The sequence below is a fragment of the Hemitrygon akajei genome, chromosome 5, assembly GCF_048418815.1.
Source record: "Hemitrygon akajei chromosome 5, sHemAka1.3, whole genome shotgun sequence".
NCBI classification, from domain to species: Eukaryota; Metazoa; Chordata; class Chondrichthyes; order Myliobatiformes; family Dasyatidae; genus Hemitrygon; species Hemitrygon akajei.
The window spans coordinates 49,714,656-49,737,480 of NC_133128.1; the positions used below are offsets into that span (position 1 = coordinate 49,714,656).

Below are 22,825 nucleotides of genomic sequence, written 5' to 3' on the forward strand. Positions count from 1 at the left end.
TGGCACAGAAGTTGGGTGAACACAAGACATTAGTGATGAAATCAGCAAAGTCAGCCTTTGGACCAATAACGAACCTATTGGGATTGGATTGAAGAAAATGACAAAAATATCACCAGTACACTGGAAGAGAAGCAGAAAGCATTTGTCGTTTGGCAGAACGACATTTCTTCCAACCTGAAAAGTAATCAGTTCGAACATCTTCAGATGCAAGCACATACTGCAATGTGCAGATGGAATGGTGGGAGAGAAAGGCAGAGGAAATGCAGTGCTACACTGACACCAAAAACTTAAAAGATACTTTTCACTATCATCAAAGCATACAAGCCACGCATCACACCCCTTCTATCAGCAGATGGGACAGTCCTGCTCAGAGAGAAAAAGAGCATTAATAAACAAATGCTGGTGACCTTTTACCGCTGCACCATAGAGAGCATCTTAACATACTGCATCTCTGTGTGGTATCTCAGTTGTACAGCAGCTGATAGGAAAGCACTTCAGCGGGTCGTCTCTAGCTCACAGAAGATCATCGGGACACAGCTCCCAAGAAGATACCTACAGCTCACGCTGCCAACGGAAAGCTACAAGCATCTGTAAGGACAATACACACCCATTGTTGAACACCTGTTTGAACTTCTTCCACCTGGCAGACGTTATAAGATTTTCTATGCCCACACTTCCAGACTGAAAAATAGCTTTTTCCCCAGAGATATAATTGTTCTGAACCAATCAATCATCAACCATAAATTTGTTATATTGCTATTTTTAACACTGGTTTTATGGCTGTCATGCATCTGATTTGCGCTTTTGTACTGCTGAACATCGCTTGTACTGGCTGGTTACTTGATTTTATTTATTGTTTATTTTATTTGTTGCTTTAAAGCATTGAGTATGAGAGTTGCAAACTCATTTTCGCTGTATTGGTGCATGAAAATTGTACGATGCAATGACAATAAAGACATTTCATTTCATTTAATGACAGGTGGAGAGAGCACTTCAGCAACTCGCTCAACAGGCCCTCTACTATAGACCAGGCTGCACTCGATCAGATCCCCCAGAAACCTGCTGCCAATAGCCTCTACCTCCCTCCAACAATAGCTGTCGCTCACTTAAGTTCTGGAAAAGCCTCTGGGAAGGATAGAATACCTGCAGAGGTCTTCGAGTCAATAGGTCTAGTTGACCTAAAGGGCCTTCCATGACATTCTGGGAAGATTAAGACATGCCCAATGAATTCAGCGAAGCTCTGATTGTACCCCCTTTTCACAAAGGGAGCAAAGCTTACAATGGTAACTATGGTAGTATCTCGTTGCTGTTGATTGCCAGGAAGATTCTAGCCCACATCACTTCAACAGCCTTATCACCACATCAGAGAAAATCCTGCTTGAAACACGGTGCGGGTTCCACCCTAGAAGTACCATCGATGTGACGTTCGCCATCAGTCAGGTGCAAGAAAGATGTATCAAGCAGAACCTGGATCTGTACATTGTCTTCAAAGACCTTTGGCGTGGTTAACAGAGAAGTGCTCTGGATAAACTTGTCAGAGTTGGGATGCCTACACAAGTTCATCAATGCTACTCATCTCTTCCATTATGACATGACTGGCCTTGACTCAGAGCCATTCAATATCCCAAATCGCGTAAATCAAGGGTCTGTGCTGGCCCCGTGCTGTTCAACCTCCTTTTCACATGTGTATCAACCTTGTCCACAGGCTGTACCTACAGTATAGAGTTGATGGATCATTGTTTGACCTGCATCACCTAAAATCCAAAATCTCAAGACAGTTAAAGGAGTCATCTTCAAAGCACTGTATGTGGACGACTGTGCTCTAGATAGATACTTTACTAATCCCAAAGGAAATTACAGTGTCACAGTAGCATTACAAGTGCACAGATATACAAATATTAGAAGCAAGGAAGAATAGTATAAATGACCTCTAACAGTCTAATGGGGGAGAGGTTCCATTGCTTCCCAGCTATAGGTTGACTCATTATAGAACCTAATGGCCGAGGGTATGAATGACATCACACAGCACTCTTTGGAGCAGGGCAGTTGTCTAATCTGCAAACTGGTTATTGACAGGTTTGCAGAAGTTAATGTCTGTTTGACCTCACCAGTAGTCTGGACAAAACAGAGGCCTTATTTCAGTGATCCTGGATCCACTGTTGTGTCACCTTCCAACACCATTGAAGGCACAACACTGAGGGTAGCAAAGGAATTTAAATATCCTCAAAGAGAAACACAGAAATCTTGTATGGAGCTGCTGAATATGGGAAAAGCTCTCAATAATAATTTCTACTCTACCTTAACCATGGAGAAAAATGTTTAGACTTGGGAAAATGGCAAAGTTGATATAGATTTGCAGTAGTCCATATTACAGTTGAAGAGGTGTGGCATGTGTTAGGAGATATGAAGGATGATAAACTTCCAGTTCTGGATGGGGTATATCCAAAAGCATCAAGAATCTAGAGAAGGCATTGTGGAAACCTTCACTAACTGCCACAGTACTTTTCTGGCAAGATGCTAGAAGACTGGTAGATAGCAAATATTGTACTTTTATTCAAGGACTGCAAGGATTGACTTGGAAATTACAGGCCTGTTACTCTAACATCCATGGTAGCCAAGATGCTGGAAAGCATTGAGGGTTAAAATACAGCTGGCCCTCCTTATCTGTGGGTTCCGCATGTGCGGATTCAACCAATCGCAGATCGGGAAAACCCGGAAGTTCTCTCTCCAGCACTTGCTGTTTGAGCATGTACAGACTTTTTTTCTTGTCATTATTCCCTAAACAATACAGTACAACATCTATTTACATAGCATTTATACTGTATTATGTATTATAAGTAATCTAGAGATGATTTAACGTATATGGGAGGATGTGCATAGGTTACCGTGGATCGGGATTTAAAAAAACCGGAAGTTTTCTAAGTCGGAACAGGTACATCTGGTATTATTTAGCGTCAATTAGTCAAATGTGTGTCTTAGTATATAGTATATATTTTTCCTTTCAATGCATACAAGCACTTAAGAAACATATGTATTTCAATAATTAAACCACTGCGTTGCTTAGTAATCATTGTAGCTTTCATCAGGGCAGGGGCTTCACATGCTCCACTATTCTTACTTTATCCTTTAAAAATGTTCCAATTGTTGACCAACTGTAGCCTAATGCTTTTCCAGTGACCGATGGCATTTCACCTCTTTCTGATTGCTTTATTATTTCCACTTTATTTTCAATTGTGATCGTTTTCCGGAACAGAAACACTGCGGGCTGCAGGTCCGGTGCTCCGCCAGGTCCTAAAGTCCACTGCACTGAGACAGGTTAAATAAGGTCTGGAGCTCTGCCGGGTCCTGAAGTCCACCAACTTGAGCATCTGTATTTTTTGGTATCTGTGGGGGTTCCCGGGACCAATCCCCCAACGGATAAGGAGGGCCGATTGTATACTTACAATTGGAACAGCAGGTTTGATTCGGGTTAACCAGTGTGGTTTTGGACATGGGAGATCGTCTCACAAATTTGACTAAGCCATTTCATAAGAAAGGCTCACAAGGAGAGAGCAATAGATGTAGAATATATGGATTTCAACAAGGTTTTTGATAAGATTCTACGTGGCAGGCTGTTCTGAAAGGTTAGACCACAAGACATCGAAGGAGAGCTATCAAACTACTTACAGAATTGGCTGCATGACAGAAGAGTGTTGTTTCTTACACTGAAGGTCTGCAACAAGTGGTGTGACCCAGATTTTGGTATTTGTCATCTATATTAATAACTTGGATATGAGTACACAAGGAACAGTCAGTAACCTTGCAGATGACAGTAAAATAGGTTTTGTTATAGAGAGAGGGATATCAAGAATTTCAGTGGATAATGTTTTGTTGTCAAAACAGAGGAACCTTGGAGTATAGGTGCATAGTTCCCTTAAAATAGAGTTATGGGTAGAAAGGCCAGTAAGGGCTTCTAACATGCAGGTCTTCATCGGTGAGGATACTGAATTAGAAATTGGGAGGTTATGTTGTGATTGTACAAGACATTGGAGAGGCCATACTTGTGTTCAGTTTGTGTTCATACACGTGTTCAGTTTGCTCATCTTTTGCATGCTTTCCAGGAAAGCAAGCAAAAAAAAAGATTAACAAGATTGTCACCTGAACTTGACAGGCTGCGTATTGGAGCATTGAAGATTGATGAATAATCTCATATAAATGTATAAAATCGTGAAAATGTATAAAAATATATATTGTTAAGTAGTTTGTAGTTACATATATAGATGACAAGACTTTCGAGCAGAGGTTTGCAACCCTTTTACACCATGGACCCCTACCATTAACCAAGGGGTCCACGGACCGAAGGTTGGGAACCCCTGCTTTATAGGGATGTGTGAAATGGGATTAGATTAAATACACATCTTCGTCAGCATGAACCTTTTTTCTATGATGTACAATTCTATGTCTCGATGGTACCCAATTCCAGGAACAAGATTCATGTAAGTAGCTGTAACCCAAGAACCATGTGAAAAGAAACAAGCTGAATGGTAATTTTATCCATGGCAGGCAGCACAGTAGTGTAGTGGTTAGAACAATGCTTTACAGTACCAGTGACCAGGGTTCAATTCCCACCACTGCCTACAGGAAGTTTATACATTCTTCCCATGATTACATAGGCTTTCTCTGGGTACTCCAGTTTCCTCCCACATTCCAAAGACATACCGGTTGGTCATTGTAAATTGTCCCATGATTAGGTTAAAATTAAATTGGGGGAGTGCTGCATAGTGCAGCTCGAAGGGCCAGGAGGCCTATTCCACACTGTATGTCAATAAATAAAATAAACAAAATGACAAAAGAGAATGGATGAGAAGAAACAAATCAGCTCAAATATATTTTAGCATCCAGTATACCACTTTCTTTGGAATCAAATCACAAGATTACTTGGAGGGAATGGGGGTTTACAAAATTATACACCCTACTCAATGTTTTTAGAATCAAAGTTTAAAAGTGTCACATCAGTTTAAATTGTGATGCAAATTTCACAAAAAAAACAAGCAATAGCAAAATTCTTTTATGAATTGCATAATTATTTAAATATTATTGTTAATCATTATGCACCTAGATTCTGTGTAGACAACGATGAATTCCATCCACCTGAACTTTCAAATCTCTATAATTCTTGGAGTACATAGCAAGCAATATAAGGGTGAGCTTTACTGCAAAATTCAGAATAATATTTTAAAGAAATAAAATATTATGAGAGAGCCTAGAAGAGTAAAAGACTATAAAAGACAAAACTATTTAACACATAATCTTTGCTGAATTACATTCATGAAAGAATATCAGTATGGAAGTTTTTTTGCTATACTGTGTAATTAGATTGGTTTAACAACCCATCTTGTGATGCAGACATTAAAACACAGGGGGTAGAGAACAGAGGCAGCAACTGGACATAAAATGCTTTCCAAGTTCCTTTGGAAGATACAACTTCAATGAGAAGCTAGGATTTTTAGCACCTGTAGTAAGAGGTCAACAAAGGAGTTGCCATAGCAACATGGCAGGGATGGTCAGCAAACTAGCTGCAAAAGCCATGTGAATAGATTTATGACAGGACACCACACTGGTGTGATTAGTTCCCAGTTAATGGAAACTGTAATCAATCCACAACTTGTGGTCAAGTATGTGATACATTCAAAATACTGATGCATTATAATCAAGTTCCAGTGTGAAGAACTTTAAAGCATGCAGCGAGACAGTAAGCACATTATATATGGGAAATAATTTGTCTGACATTGAAAGTAAACAAAGCTTAACAAAATTTATGACCAACATCGGTGAAACTAAATCCATCATTTTTCACAAAACACTTCTCATGTTTCCTGCATTATAGCAGGGGCACAAAAAACATAAATTATCAGCCACAGCTGAACATCATTTTTCATTATTAAATCAAATGTTCCAAAAAAATGGCCCTGAAACAAATATTGGTGTTAGCCAAAAACACCATCCTCCTGATACTCATAACATGCAAAAGCTTGTGTGGAATAGTCACTTTAGTTAATGTATGCTGTGCACCTTCCGTTTCATAACTGAAGCTCCCATTTTAAAATTAAGACCCATGCTACCATTAGAAAGTTAGCTACATTAAGTAATTTTCAGCACAATGGCAATATTAAATGCAAAACTGAAGCTAAAAAACGTGGGTACTCTTGATATGAATTATGAATTGCAAATTTTTGTTGTAATTTTACAAAATGAAATTCTCCAACATATAAATCAGCAATATGCATTTCAAGAACATTTTTTCAAAAATCAAAAATATTTGCAGATTTATTTCAAAGAAAAGGTCTTCCAGTGCATGTACACATTTTTTCCAAAGATATAGAGTCTAACATTTATTCAAATTTATACTTTTACCTAAAATAATATTCAAATTATTCAGTAAACTCGTGCACTGGAGAATGACAATAAACAATCTCGAATCTTGAGTCTTGAAAATGAAAGAAAGTTTAACTGTTGAAAAAGAAAACGTCTTTATTCCTCTTAACCAAACTTAACTGGTAGCTAAGCTGGATATAGCTGTAAATCACTTAAATTGTAATTTAAGGTAGCAGAACAGGACAAATATGGTCATATAGAGGCCCAAGGAAAGGGTTACAAAATAACTTCGCTGTCCTGGATCTTCCAAAAATACTCATGGGGATCACTCAACATTATAGTATATTCAGTTTAACAATTTCACAGTTCACACAGTCTTTAAATAGGTTTTTTAAAATCCACAAACTGCAAGGCTATGAATATATTCTACAACTGGCATGACATGCAAAACCTTCAAAATTTAGAAACATACTCAAGTTCTACTAAAAATTCTATGCATTACTAAAATTAATCTAAAAAAATCTTGAGCACAACTGGTTTAAACTAAATGAGTTCCTCCTGTACTATTCCACTTCTGAATATTTTTGTCAACATGCATCAGTTTCTGCTACTTTCAACGTATTCTTCATATTTTGAATGTATCAGAAATTTATCAATTCCCAATTAGAAGGGATTTGAAATCAAAAGAACTCTTACCCAGCTGCTGTAAAATATTTGCCTTCACTTGTGCAGAAAGATTCTCTGTTTGCAAAAGTTGTTCATAAGCTTCCTTTGCAGCACGATACTTTCTCTGCAGTTGTGAGGGGTGGGAAGAAAGGAAAATGGTCTAAAGCAAGTTGAAACAACTCTGTAACACTTAGCAACAAACTTTTACAACTTTTGTTCTTAGGGCTAGAACTACACACATACAAGAATTAAAGATGCTTTTTGAACACTTACTTGGGTTCTTTGTGACAGCAATGACAACATCAATTGTACAGACCGGAAAACTGGGTTCCACAGAAAACATGGAAGAGGAGGGGGGAGGGGACACTTGCCAACAAAAAGGGATTTCGCAACTACTTAGAGCTCATCACTGTGTTACTCGTAGCTTTAAATGGAAAATAAGCGAACAGCTAACAGGTTGGCTCAAGGAAAAAGTGTAATACAGCTTGGTCTCCAGCAAAATGAGATTTTGAAAATAATTTAATCTTTACAAATGTTTTCAAATGGAGCCAAACAAGAAAAAATTACAATCAGAAACTGGTCAAAATTGGCAAAATCCCTGTGATAACACCAATGACAGCCACCGAACTTTATGAGAGAACTGGAATACAGGCTACAAGTTTTCCTGTAATGAGATACAATTTAGGGTCCGGCCTGCCCTTCGTGAGGCAGCGCCACAGACAGTAATCACTTTTCTATAAAGGAAGAATGAATGAGGATAAAACCATAATTTTAAAAGTTTTTTTATAAACATAATTACTTAGAAAAGAGACGACTGTATGGTCACACACTTAAAATTACATGGAAATTAGACTGGTTTAAACAAAGTGACTCATGAATAATTTATATCTATTACATTGATGTATTATCTCAATGTACTTAAATACAGTTAGGTAAAAAATTAGGATAAAGACAGAGTTATACACTGACAAAAATCTAATTATAGTGTCACATTCTCATTCTATCCTAGTGTCTTCAAAATTAATTGTGATTTTTCTTCCAATGTGCAGGACTATCTATTTCACAAAACAAGTCAAAATTTCATCTGCAAGTTATGAACAAAGTAGACAAAGCAGTTTAGCCATATACACTGTTGACAAAGCCTCAATATGCAGCTAAATAGTTTGCAAGAATAGAACAAGTACTTTTAAAACTCTAATTGCCCTAACCTTACATACCTCTCGTGTTACTTCTTTCTTCTACAGCATTCCTTAGCCTAACTGTATGCAGTACTCTACAACTGAGCGGGCTGGAAGATAACATTTTTTCTATGCTCCATGGAAAGCATGAATGAGTGACAGTGGTGACCCAACCCTCAGTACAATTTCAGTAACCTCCAGACAGGTGTGGGCGGTGGAAGATGGGGATCACCACAACATCTGGCATGGGAAACTACCCATGCTGGTTATATAACACTAATTTTACATCCTATATAACATCTATTTTTTATTTGTCCAACCCCAAGCAACTTCGATTGAAGTTAGTTATCTTCTATGAATGTCATTACTTGATCTTCCAATATTGTCTGACTGATTTCAAATTCAAATGCTTTATGAAAACTGCATATGGACATCAAGGGATACTTTTGTAGGGTAATGTAATTGGTGGAAATGTACATAATTCGCAACCAACACCATCGAGTTGGGGTTCACTTTAAGAGGCTGGTCTAACGTGATCACGTAATTATGTTAAGGGCTTTTACCGTGCGTTGTGTTCAGTTTGTTGGAGTTTCATAAATGAGCTGTACTTTTTTTCTTAGACATAAAATGTCTCATTTTATTTGCAAAAACCTATGCTTCAATTCCCATGTATGATTCAACAAAGCAGTAAATATTTGATATCCCCACCAAATGTTGCTCTGTTGTTAAATTAGATGAGAATTATATATATTACGTATTTTTTTTACATTATCTCAGCAGATTTTGTCCTCTTTGGTCAGGACACATACAAACTCATACTTGTTTCTGTGTAATGAACAATCATTTGATGCAATAACTGGTACACAACAGAGAACTCAGGTTGATGGAAAAAATATCAAGTAAGTGAACTTTATCCTAGACAGGAGAATGATATCATTAGAACACAATAAATAAAATACATGGAATAAAATTTGTTTAGATATTTGAATAATGCAGGATCTGTTCAGGTTTTTATCCAAGATCAGTGGTACTGGACTATCAATGCTATGGATCTGTGTTTTTGCAAATACAATTGCTTACATTGTCTCACTTCTCTCATGAATGAAACATTAATAGCTTGAATGGCTTAATTCTGCTCCTACTTATGTTCCAAGCTAGATATCCAGTCTTTTAGAACAGAGATGCGGAAAAACTTTTTCACCCAGAGAGTGGTGGATATGTGGAATGCTCTGCCCCAGAAGGCAGTGGAGGCCAAGTCTCTGGATGCATTCAAGAGAGAGTTAGATAGAGCTCTTATAGATAGCGGGGTCAAGGGATATGGGGAGAGGGCAGGAACGGGGTACTGATTGTGTATGATCAGCCATGATCACAGTGAATGGCGATGCTGGCTGGAAGGGCCAAATGGCCTACTCCTGCACCTACTGTCTATGGTCTATTGTCTTATTGCTACTCTCAATTTAAGATTCCCCAAAAATTGCAAAATATAAACTGTTAATACATTTCTGAAACAATATTTGCACTGCAACCTACTATATGTGTCACATTATTTAACAAGTAAAAGATAATGGGTATTTCAAAAATTTGCACTATATTTTGCATTTAAAGCACTTACATGGTTACGATTTTCTAATGTATGTTGGTTTCAAGTAAATAGGTATGTATTTATTATATAAGAAAGTAATTCTCCTGCAACATTGTTCACTGCATATTATGAAAGTATGGTTTCATTGCACTTTTTTCTTGCCAATTTAGATATTCTGAGTTGCTTTTTGATATGACTTTCCACAACTGCCCATTATTCTATGAAATACATACAGTTGCAAGAAACAGTTTGCAAACCCTTTGCAATTATCTGGTTTTCTGCATTAATTACTCAAAACGTTGTCTGATCTTCATCTAAGTAACAATAATAAACAAACACAATCTGCCCAAGCTAATAACACACAAACAATTGTACTTTTTATGCCTTTACAAGTATCCCCCCCCCATTACAAATGTTTCCTTTACGCCACTTCGCTTTTACAAAAGACCTACATTCGTAACCTGTTATCACATTACAAAGAGGATTTTTTTGCTTTTAAGAAAATTTTCCCCATATAAATTAATGGTTCTTCACTTTACACCATTTCAGTTTAAGAAAGGTTTCATAGGAACACACTACCTTTGTAAAAGGGGGGGGGGAGAACATCTGTATTAAACAGATCGATTAATCACTCACAGTCCAGGCTGGAAAAATTATGTGAACCCTTGTATTTAATAACTGGTAGAACCCCCTTTAGCAGCAATAACCCCCAAGTATTTCCTGCAGCTGCTGATCAGACTTGCACAACAACGAGGAGGAATTTTAAACTATTCAATACAAAATTGTTTCAGTTGATAAATATTTCTGGGCTATAACCCTCTTGAGATGCTGTGGCATGACCTGAATTCGTTTAAGGTCTGGACTCAGACTTGGCCATTCCAAAACACAAATTTTCTTTTATAAAAAAACACATTGTTGATTTACTCTTGTTTTGGATCATTGTCTTGTTGCATCATCCAACTAATATTAAGTTCAGGTGACAAAATGCTACCCTGACATTCTCCTGTAAAATGACTTGAAACAATTTGGAACTCATTGTTCCCTCAATGATTGCAAGCTGTCCAGCCTGGACAGGGCCTCTCAGGCAGCAAAGCAGCCCCAAACCATGAAGCTCCTTCCACCATGCTTCACAACTGGGACGAGGTTTTGGTGTGCAGTGCCTATTTTCCTCCAAACACAGCAGTGTGCATTTCTGCCAAAAGGTTAAACTTCTGTCTCACCTCTCCACAGAACATTGACCCAGAAGTGTGATGGAACATTCTGGTGATCTTTTGCAAAATTGAGATATGCAGCAATGTTGTTTGCCTTTCTTGGAGAGCAGTGTTTTCCTCTGTGGTGTCCTTCCATGACCACCATTCTTGTTCAGTGTTTTTCTTATAGTACACACATGAACAGAGACTTCACCAAGTCCTAGATTTTTGCAGGTCTTTTGCTGTGACCCTGGGGTTCTTCTTCATTTCCTTCAGCATTGCACATTGTGCTCTTGATGTGATCTTTGCAGGACACCCTCTCCTAGGGAGAATAGCAACAGTACTGAATTTCCAGCATTTGTAGGCAATTTCTCTTACTGTGCACTGATGAACACTCGGGTCTTTCAAAATGCTTTTGTAGCTTTTTCCAGCTTCATGGATCTCAACAATTCTTCTTCCAAGGTCCTCTGAAAGTTGTTTTGATTGAGGCATGGTACACATAAACAGATCTTTCTTGAGAAGAGCAGGTTCTGTCAGTAACCTGATGTTGTGTGTCTGTTTTATAGGACAGGGCAGCTCTACAACCCACACCTCCAATCTCATCTCATTGACTGGAACACCTGACTCCAAATAGCTTTTGTAGAAGGCAATACCCCAGAGGTTCACATACTGTTTTGAACCTAGGTTGGGATTGTTTAAATAGTGTACTCAGTATTGATGAGAAGTAGTACAACTGCTTGCACATAATTAATTTAGGCAGACTGTGTTTGTCTATTATTGTGACAGGTGAAGATCAAACCACATTTTGAGTAATTAATGCAGAAAATCAGGTAATTGCAAAGTTTTCATAAACTTATTCTTGCAACTGTATGTCATTTGTTAACTACGTTTTCACTGTTAAACTACAATTTGCAAAACAAGACCAGACACTATCTCATGTTCCTTATTTTTAATTTATTCACTTTTCAAAATGCTGGCATCACACAGGCATGGGCAACATTTATTGCCCTTCTCATCTACACTAGAGACAGGTTTATACCCCCAGACTGGAGTGACACAGGTGGCCCCCGTTTTTCGAACGTTCGCTTTACAACAGCTCGCTGTTATGAAAGACCTATATTAATACCTGCTTTCACTAACCAAAGAGGATTTTCGCTTTTACAAGAAAAAGACACCCGCTTTATACTTGTGTTTACTCCGAGAAAGACTACCATGATCGTGAAGCCTTGTGCGGGCAGTTGGGTGCACACGCGTGTACGTGTGTAGGCATCTACGTGCCAATTTTTTTTCTCCCAGTCGATTTTGGCTCGCTGTCTTCCCGATTTTGATAAGTGAAACTACACTGTACATACGATATTTCTACTTTATATAGGCTGTATATTTATCAGCTCATTCCTGCTTTTACTATATGTTTGTGTTATTTTAGGTTTTATGTGTTATTTGGTTTGATTTGGTAGGTTATTTTTTGGGTCTGGGAACACACAAAAATTTTCCCATATAAATTATTGGCAATTGCTTCTTCGCTTTACGACATTTCAGCTTACAAACGGTTTCATAGGAACGCTCTACCTTCGGATAGAGGGGTAAACCTGTATGTGATACAAAAGGCAATTTTCTGATGATGGGGTGCCTATATGACTGATACCTTTGTCCTACTTGGTGAAGGAAGTTACAGGATCAGTTCTTTTGGAATAGTCTAAATGAGTAACTCCTGTGTATTCTGTAGATGACATCCAGTGTAGCCAGGTAGAGAAAGGGATGAATGTTTAACATGGTGGATGGAGTGCTAAAAGCTGGTTCTTTTGTCCCAAATCATGTCAGAATTTTGGGAGATGCACTCAACCAATCAAGTGAAATGTATTCCATCAGACTCCTAAATATGCGTTATGGAAGATTTATGACTTAATGCGCTCAATTTATTGCATAAGAGTGGGGTTCAATTGTTAATACTCTTACCTAACCCTAGACTCTCCAACAGTAGGAAGTTTACCCATAGACACGCCTTCAGTTTGTTCAGTATTTCCTTTTCTTAGTAGGATAATTGGCAACATTGGTGTTACAGTGTGGTGTGGGCTCAATGGGATGGACAGACCTATTACTGTGCAGTATCTTTAAATAATAATAAAATAATTCCATTATCCCCTTTTTAACTTTAATGCTGTTCCACTACCAATCCTGCTTCAGTCTATTTGACTTCATTACTCCTCAGCCAGCTTTTGACCTAATAATGTGATTGGTCTCTTTGATGGCTTCCCATTTTCCTTTCACAATATTCAAGTCACGTAAAATACTGTAAATGGCCTGCATCAAGTCAAGATTACTAATCATCACTATCCTTAGTATTATATAATTGTCAGTCCTATCCAAATTTTAAATTCTCGTCCTTAACTTTCAATTAATTTTTAGCCTCAATCCTCCCTATTTCTGTAGCCACCTCCAGCCATACAACTCCCATAAACTCATTGTTCTTTGGGACGGAAATAAGCTTTTTAATCATATACTTTGTACTTTCAGGCAAAATGATTTCTTAACAAATAGTTTAAATCCAAACATTTTCCTGTAAAAATCTGATCCTCAATAAATCAATTACATAATGGGCCACAAAATGGTACAAAGTACAGCTAACAAAGAAACTACTTTATGAACAGCCTCTGGCTGACTAACGACTAATAAGGTGAAACAGGCTCCAAAGATTGAAAATGAATACAATTGTCCAAATCACTAAGCGACTCTAAAACAAGACATCAATCAAGATTTAATTTCAAAATATCAAAACTGCAAATCGAACCTGAGCAAGAACATTGTCCTATTCAATAACTGCACGAAGACTTGTTCATACATTGAACTACATTACTGGAAGTCTGTAAGCAACAAGATGTTTTGTTTCCATAATCCTCAGGGCACTTTAACTGCCCCAGAATCTGCACTGGCATTTAGTGTTAATATTACCCAGCAGTACTCAAACTGACAGCAGCTATACAATTCAAAATCACCAAGTTTCAGCCAATGGTACCTAGTTTTAAACACAGACCATCCCACTGGTGTTTTTCCCTAAGCCGATCAACATAAATCAGTGAAATGAAAATTGCATCTTGTTGCATAACTAACAGGATATGAAATTACAAATAATTAAATAAAGTGGGGGTGCAGAATCAGGTGAAGTGTGGGGAGCTGGTGGACCCAATAGTGGTTCCTGGTGACTACATCTGCAACAAATGTTGATTGCTCGAGGAACTCTCGATCAAAGTTGATGACCTGGAATCTGACTTTCAAACATGCAATGCAACAGCAAGGGTGCAAGTTCGTTGGACACTGCTTCAGGAGGCAGTCACACCCATTAGATTAACAACTTCAAATTCAGTCTGTAGCCAAAGACGAGAAGGTGAGACTGCAAGTGAGATAGGTAGTGGGATCCAAAAGCTAGTGCTCGAACAACTCAGCCCTTCAGCTTGCCCAACAGTTGTTCTCTGTGAGGATAAGAGTAGGTGTTATAGAAAAGATAAGCAAACGAACTATGGTTCAGGGAGCCATTTGGGGGGGGTGGGGAAGGGGAATGTGATTGTAATTGGGGATAGTATAGGTCAGGAAATAAACACAATTCTCTCTGGCAAGGATCAAGAGTCCATCAGGTTGCATTTTCCACCTGCTGCCTAGGTTCCGGGTATCTCATCTAACCAGAGGGATTTAGATCGGTAGGGCAAAGATCCTGTCATTGTGGTCCGTACGGGTATCAATAACATAGGAAGAACAAGGAAAGAAGTTTGCTGAAGGAATTTAAGCAGCTAGGGACTAAATTAAAACAGTGCCAAAAAGGTAATAACCTCTGGATTATTACCTGAATCACATGCAAAAATTGGCTCAGGGCTAATAATATCAGAGAGTTAAATGCATAGCTCAAAGATTGATATGGGAAAAGTGGGTTTGAATTTGTGGAACATTGGCACGAATGTTGGGAAAGCAGGGAGCTGTTCCAAAGGAGGAGCTCCACCTGAAAAATGCATGGACCAAGGTCCTGACGAATCAAATATCTGGAGCTGTGGGTAGGGATTAAAATAGAACAGTAGATTGGGGGGGGGGGGGGGGGGGGAGGGGGGACTGAATATCTTGAAAAACTGTGGATAGAAAAGGGAGGAGAGGTTATTGACAATTCCAATAAGAAAAAACGTTTACAAAAAGATAACTGCTCGCAACATGGAGAAAAAATTGAAAAGGTGATGATGATGGTGATTACTGGACTAAAGGTGTTATACGCACCATTGAACAGTGGCCAGGAATTGGGATACAAATTACAATAGGAGATATAAAAAGCATGTAAAAGGGGCAAAGTTATGATGGTCACTGGGGATTTCAATATACAAGCAGTTAGGGAAAATCAAATTGGTGCTGGATCCCAATAGATGGAATATGTTGAATGCCTAAATCAGCTTGTGGCTGAGTCCACTAGGGGAAAGGCAATGCTGGACTGGACAATTTAAATATATTACTGATCTATTTAGAGAAGCAGCATAGTAACAGGCCCTTCTGGCCTTACAAGCCCATCCTATCTAATTACACCCATATGACCAAGTAACTTTCTAATCAGTACATCTTTGGAATATGGGACAAAACTGGAATGCTTGGAGGAAACCCACACAAACCAGATTTGATCAGGGAGCTTAAGGTAAAGGACATCTTAGGAGTAATGGTGGATGTAATATGACAAAATTCACCCTGTAGTTTGAGAGGGAGAAACTAAAACCAGATGTATCGGCATTACAGTTACAACCACAGCAGCACAATAGAAGAGCTGGTTGATTGGTAGGGATACTTGCAGGGATGATGGTAAAGTATCAATGGCTGGTGTTTCTCAGAATAATTCAAAAGACACAGTATCATTTCATCCCAAAGAAGCATTTTAAACTGACAACAAGCCAACCGAGGCTGACAAAGCAAGTCAAAGACAGCATAAAAGCAAAGGAGAGGACACACAATATAGCCAAAAATTATTGGAAAGCTAGAAGATTGGGAAACTTTTACACAAGGCAACTAAAAAAAATGATGAAATATGAAGGAGAGCTAGCTAATAATATTAAAAAAGCACAAAAAGTTTTTTTTACTCCTTATACTGTATACCTGGGGAAAAGAGAGGCAGACTGCTGACTGCTGGAAAATTATGCTGAAGAGGTAGTCATAAAAACCAAGAAAGACTGGATGAACAAGCATTTTGCATCGCTGTGGAAGACAACAGCAGCATGCCAAAAATTTCAGCGTCATGGGGCAGAATTACTAAGAAGCTGAAAGGTCTGAAGCACCAGTCTGCCGGACCAGATGATTATACCTCAGCGTTATGAAAGTGGTAGCAAAAGAAACGGTGGAAGTATTAGTGATCTTTCCAGTCACTAGATTCTGAATTGATTCTCGAGGACTGGAAAATCATAAATATCATTCTATTCTTCAAGGGAAGGAGGCAAAAGATAGGTAATTACAGGCCAGTTAGACTGACTTAATGATTGGGAAGACATTGTAGTCCATTATTAAGGATGAGGTTTCATGGCACTTGGAAGCATTCAATAAAATAGGCCAAAGTCAGCATGGTTTCCTTAAGGCAACTAGACAGCAAATTGGTTAGCACAATGCTTTACAGTACAGTGACCTGGATTCAATTTCCACCGCTGTCTAAGGGGTTTGCACATTTTCCCCATGGCCAAGTGGGTTTCCTCGGAGTGCTCTAGTTTCTTCCCATAACCAAAGGAATAACAGTTAGTACTGCAAGTTAATTGGTCAATATAAACTGTCCCATGATTAGGCTAGGATTAAATTAGAAGTTGCTGGTTAGTGCAGCTCGAAGGGTCAGAAGGGCCTGTGGCGGGTGGATGGGTGGTTAATAAACAAATCTGCTCAAATTCTTTGAGGAAATTACAGGCAGGATAGACAAAGGAGCATCAATGGATTTTCTGAAGGCCTTTGACAACATGCCACATGAGGTTGCTAAACAAGACGAGAATCCATGGTATTACAGGAGAAAGATACTAGCATGGACAAAAGATTAGTTAACTGTAAAGAGTGAAAATAAGGTAGAATAAGACAGAAGGTAAAGAGTGAGAATAAGGGGGGCCTTCTACTTGTCATGTTACACGGGGTCAGTGTTGTGGCCTGCTACTTTTCACATTTTACATTAATGATCTAGATCACAGGACTGATGGCTTTGTAGCCAAGTTTGCACACAATATGAAGGTAGGTTGTGGGGCAGGTAGTACTGAAGAAGCAAAGAGATTGCTGTAGGATTTTCACTGATTAAGAGAATTGGCAAAGAAGTGGCCATTGCACTTACATCCATCATCATGAAGTGTTTCGAGAGGCTCGTCATGAGGCATATCAAGACCCTGCTGCGCCCCTCACTGGACCCCCTGCAGTTTGCGTACCGTCCCAACTGGTCAACAGATTGCCACCACCCTCCACCTCCACCTGGCCCTAACCCACCTGGACAAAAAAGACACATACGTTCGGATGCTGTTCATAGACTTCAGTTCAACATTCAACACAATCATCCCTCAGAAACTGATTGGAAAGCTGAGCCTACTGGGCCTGAACACCTCCCTCTGCAACTGGATCCTAGACTTCCTATCTGGGAGACCTCAGTCGGTCTGGATCGGGAGCAGCATCTCCAACACCATCACACTGAGCACGGGGGCTCCCCAGGGTTGCGTGCTCAGTCAACTGCTGATCACTCTGTTGACCCACGACTGTGCTGCAACACACAGCTCGAACCACATCAAGTTCGCCGATGACACCACCGTGGTGGGTCTCATCAGCAAGAACGACGAGTCAGCTTACAGAGAGGAGGTGCAGCGGCTAACAGACTGGTGCAGAGCCAACAACCTGTCTCTTAATGTAAACAAAACAAAAAAGATGGTTGTTGACTTCAGGAGGGCACAGAGCGACCACTCCCTGCTGAACATCGACGGCTCCTCGGTAGAGATCGTAAAAAGCACCAAATTTCTTGGTGTTCACCTGACAGAGAATCTCACCTAGTCCCTCAACACCAGCTCCATAGCAAAGAAAGCCCAGCAGAGTGTCTACTTTCTGCGAAGGCTGAAGAAAGTCCATCTCCTACCCCCCATCCTCATCACATTCTACAGGGGTTGTATTGAGAGCATCCTGAGCAGCTGCATCACTGCCTGGTTCAGAAATTGCACCATCTCGGATCGCAAGACCCTGTAGCGGATAGTGACGTCAGCTGAGAAGATCATCGGGGTCTCTTTTCCCGCCATCACGGACATTTACACTAAACGCTGCATCCGCAAAGGAAACAGCATTATGAAGGACCCCGTGCACCCCTCATACAATCTCTTCTCCCTCCTGCCGTCTGGGAAAAGGCTCCGAAGCATTTGGGCTCTCATGACCAGACTATGTAACAGTTTCTTCCCCCAAGCTATCAGACTCCTCAATACCCGAAGCCTGGACTGACACCTTGCCCTATTGTCCTGTTTATTACTTATTGTAATGCCTGCACTGTTTTTGTGCACTTTATGTAGTCCTGTGTAGGTCTGTAGTCTAGTGTAGCTTTGTGTTGTTGTTTTTTTACGTAGTTCAGTCTAGTTTTTGTACTGTGTCATGTAACACCATGGTCCTGAAAAACGTTGTCTCATTTTTACTCTGTACTGTACCAGCAGTTACGGTTGAAATGACAATAGAAGTGACTTGACAATATAAAAATCAGAGGTGCAAGGGTTTTGGAAGTCCTTGTACAGGATTCCGTGAAGGTTATCTTGCAGGTTAAGTCAGTAGCAAGGAAGGAAAATGCAATGTTAGCATTAATTTCGAGAGGACCAGAATATAAATACCAGGATATAACACTGAGGTTTTAAGGCATTGGTCAGAGTACATTTGGAATATTGTGAGAAGTTTTGGTCTCTATATCCAAGTAAACCATTGCAGAGGGCCCAGAGGACATTTAGAAGATTGATCTTGAGGATGAAAGGGTTCACACAAGAGTAGCATTTGATGGCTCTGGGTCTGTACTTGTTGGGAGTTTAGAATAATGAAGGGGATCTCATTCAAACCTGTTGAATATTGAAATATCTTGATGGAGTAGACATGGAGATGTTTCCAAAGTGGGAGAGACTATGACCAGAGAAAACAGCTTCAGAAGAGTGTCTGTCCCCTTTAAAACAAATGAAGAGGAATTTCTTTATCCAGAGGGAGCTGAATCTGTGGAATTCATTGCTATGGACAGAAGTGGAGACCAAGTCATGGAGTATATTTAAAGTTGATAAGCTCTTGATTACTAAGGGCAGCAAAGGTTACAGAGAGAAGGCAGAAGAATGGGGTTGAGAGAAAACAAATGAATCAGCCATAATGGAGTGGTGAAGCTGACTCAATAGACTAATTGGCCCAATTTTGCTACGGTTTGATATCTATCACATTCATTGTTATGCAATCCTAAATGAAATTGGGTAATTGTTTCAACCACTGAAATGTCATGGAATATTCCTCGCAAAATACAATTTTGTTACTCTACAAACCATGTAAACCCAAGCATCTGCAGCTAGACAAGACAGATTCTACACTTATCATCTTGTCTGCCTTCACTTCCTACTAGGTAGTGGGTATTTACTGCATTGTGGAAAAGGATAGTATATGTTTCTACAAGTCTCAGAAAATATCTTTGACTTTGAAATCTTAAGTCACTACTTTAATTTGCTTTGATTGCACTGCAACTCATCCCAATGGCTGCAAATTTGCCCCATCACCTGCCTGTCCTTCCTGACATTTTTACTGCTCACTATCTTAGACTTATTTCTGTTTTCCCCCTCCTCCGCTCTATCATTCCGGTTCCCATCCCCTGCCAAATTAGTTTAAACCCTCCCTAACAGCTCTATTAAACCTTCCCGCCTTTGATTTCAATGACAGTTCAATGCTGATAACAACATAAAACTCATATGTATCCCATACATACATTAAAGATTATTTTTATCCTGCTTCTCTAAAAAAAAAAATGGTTTTTGCATTGGGAATATGAGAAACCTTTTTACAGTACCTGTAATAGTTTTTCTGAAACTTTTTTATGACGCTTGCTAAGCACATTAAGCCATAATAATCCCAAAATTTTAGGTTTATTTGAATTTTAATTAAGAATGCATCATTAAAACTAGACATTCTAGGAGGAAAAGAGTGAACAAAATGTGAAAAATAATCAGGCATTTTTATGATTCATTGCTTTGTTTTGTTTCTAAATATGGCCTTGATATTATCAAGGGAAGAGTGCAATATTTTCCAGATTTTGTTGCGTAGTACAGCACCTTATAGCCACATAGACAGTGCAATGATTAAGATTTTCAACTGCCATAAAGTTATTCCATTATTCTGTCACGATGGCTCATCTATCTTTTCTCATGTACTGGTAAACAAACTTCCTTGATTAAATAGGTCTTAGACAAACATAGCTCCAACGTGCAGATAACAACAAAATAAAACAAGGCATCCATTTGAAAGCAGAATGAAAAAAATAAGCATTAATCAACCATTTTTTAAAATAATATTTTTGTAATGAATATAAATTCTTTGAATGTTTTAAACACAATGAAGTGTGTTTTAAATTATCTTCAAAATAAAACCAAATCAGTATCAAAGAGACATTTTGGAAAACAACCACACACACAAAATGCGTGTGTTGTTGTTTGAATTTCCAGCATCTGCAGATTTCTTCGTGTTTGACATTTTGGAGACCTATTATTTATCCTAAATTAATATAAACTCCAGATCTCAGTTTTGATAATGTTACTCCAAAACAGTCAGGTGGTAAACAAAGAAACTACCATTATTTTTTAAAATACCATGTAAAGTACTTAAAGCTAAACAAATTTCAAGCCAATGCAAACATTTGCAGACAGAATTCACCCTTTGCTTCATGGCAGTTGCCTGGAGATTGATTTCAGAAAAATGACCGAAATGTGTACCAAATGTACAAATGTATCATTCAATTAGCAAACAAATGACACAGATTATATTTAAGTACAACAATCTGGGGGAAAAAAGGAAGAGTTTGCATATGTGTGAAGTAAAATATCACCAAATGTAAAAATGAGGCAATTAATGTTGAATCTGATCTACTACAGATTTTTCAAAACTTAATCCACAAACAGTACTCTTAAATGAGAACCACAGAGGTAAACTTATGATTTTACATATGCAACAGAGCTAAATTTCTGTGATAAAGTTCAAAAAATTAACTGGAGCAGATATTTTCTATGGAAATACAGCAAGAACAACTAAACAATTTCCGAATATAAACTGGGATCTTCAAAGTGCAAGAGGTTTAGATGGGGGCAGTATTTGTTAGGCACATCCAGTAGGATTTCTTAAATCAATAGGTAGATAGTCCAACTATCTACAGCAGTAGGAGCAGTACTGAACCTCGTGTTGGGTAATGAGCTTGGCCAGGTGACTGGCCTTTCAGTGGGTGAACAGTAAGGGAACTTGACTACTACAGTTCCTTAAGTTTTAAGACAGATGTAGATAAGTATGCATCCTGCGGGAGAGTAAATTGAAGCAGGGCATTAAGCAGGAACTACGGAGAGTTAAATGGGAATGACCAATTTTGGGCAAGTGCACATCTGACATGTGGAAGGTACTTAAAAACCAACTGCACAGAATACAAGAGGTATGTTCCAGTGAGAAGTACGTACAAGGATGGCAAGGTAAGAGAACCTTGGATGTCAAGAGAGGTGACATCCAAGTTAATCAAAAAGAAAAAGGACAAGTATTCAAATAGAAGAGCTCTTAGTGTTATAAAGAAGCCAGAAAAGTACTCCAAGGGAATTAGGAAAGCCAGGAGGGTCCATGCAAAATTCTTGGCAAATAGGATTAAAGAGAATCAAGGCATTCTATACACACATCGAGCAGGACAGGACCACTCAAGGATAATGGGGAAACATTTGCTTGAATGCAGAGAATGTTGGAGAGATCCTTAATGAGTACTTTTCATCAGTATTTACCAAGAAGGATGTAGAGGATAGGGAGAACAGTGTTGAGCATACTGATTTGCAAGGGCATTTCAAGGTAAAGGAGATGGTAGTGTTGGGATTCTTAAAGAGCATTATGGTCGTTAAGATTCCAGGGCTTGATGGGTATCACAGGTTATTGAGAGAGACAAGAAGAGATTGCTGAGACTTTGACCAAAATGTTTGTGTCCTCTCCAGCTGCACATGAGGTCTCGGTGGACTAGCAAGTAGCTACTTTTGTTCCACTGTTCAAATAGGGAACAGGGGATAATTCTGGAAACTACAGACCAGTGAGTTTCAAGTTAGTGGCAGTGAAGCTACTGGTGAGAGTTCTTAAGGACAGGATTTATGAACATTTGGAAAACCATGGCCCAATTAAGGAGAGCCAGTATGGCTTCATGTGGGGCAAGCTGTGTCTCACTAACTTGAGAGTTTTTTTGATGAGGTGGTGAGGGTGATTGATGAAGGTAGAGCTGTGGATGTTGTCTTCATGGATTTTAAAAAGGCGTTTGACAAGGTGCCTCATGGGAGGCTCATCAAGAAGATTAAGATGCATGGGATCTATGGTGAATTAGCTGTTTGCATTCAGAAGTAGCTTGCCCATAGACTGAGGATAGGGTTGAAGAAACTTAATTATAGTGGTGTTCCACAAGGATCTATACTGGGATCTCCGCTGTTTGTGATGTATATAATTGACCTGGATGAAAATATAGATGTGTGCAGATGATACAAAGACTGGTGGAGTATATAGTGTGGAAGACTGGCAAAGAATATAATGGGATATAGATCAGCTGCAGATACGGGCAGGGAAATGGCACAAAGAGTTTTACCTAGCCAAATGTGAAGTATTGCACCTCGGTACGTAAAATGAAA

The 22,825-nt window shown here is 39.0% G+C and overlaps 1 protein-coding gene across 2 annotated transcripts in view; it reads right to left on the bottom strand.

Moving 5' to 3' along the window:
• Positions 1-22,825, bottom strand: part of kdm6a (lysine (K)-specific demethylase 6A) — a 216,224-nt gene that overhangs the window by 66,530 nt on the left and 126,869 nt on the right. For both annotated transcript variants that reach the window (XM_073045508.1, XM_073045507.1), the window contains exon 9: positions 7,051-7,144. In XM_073045508.1, coding sequence (XP_072901609.1) covers positions 7,051-7,144 — 94 coding nt within the window. The remainder of the gene's footprint in view (positions 1-7,050; positions 7,145-22,825) is intronic.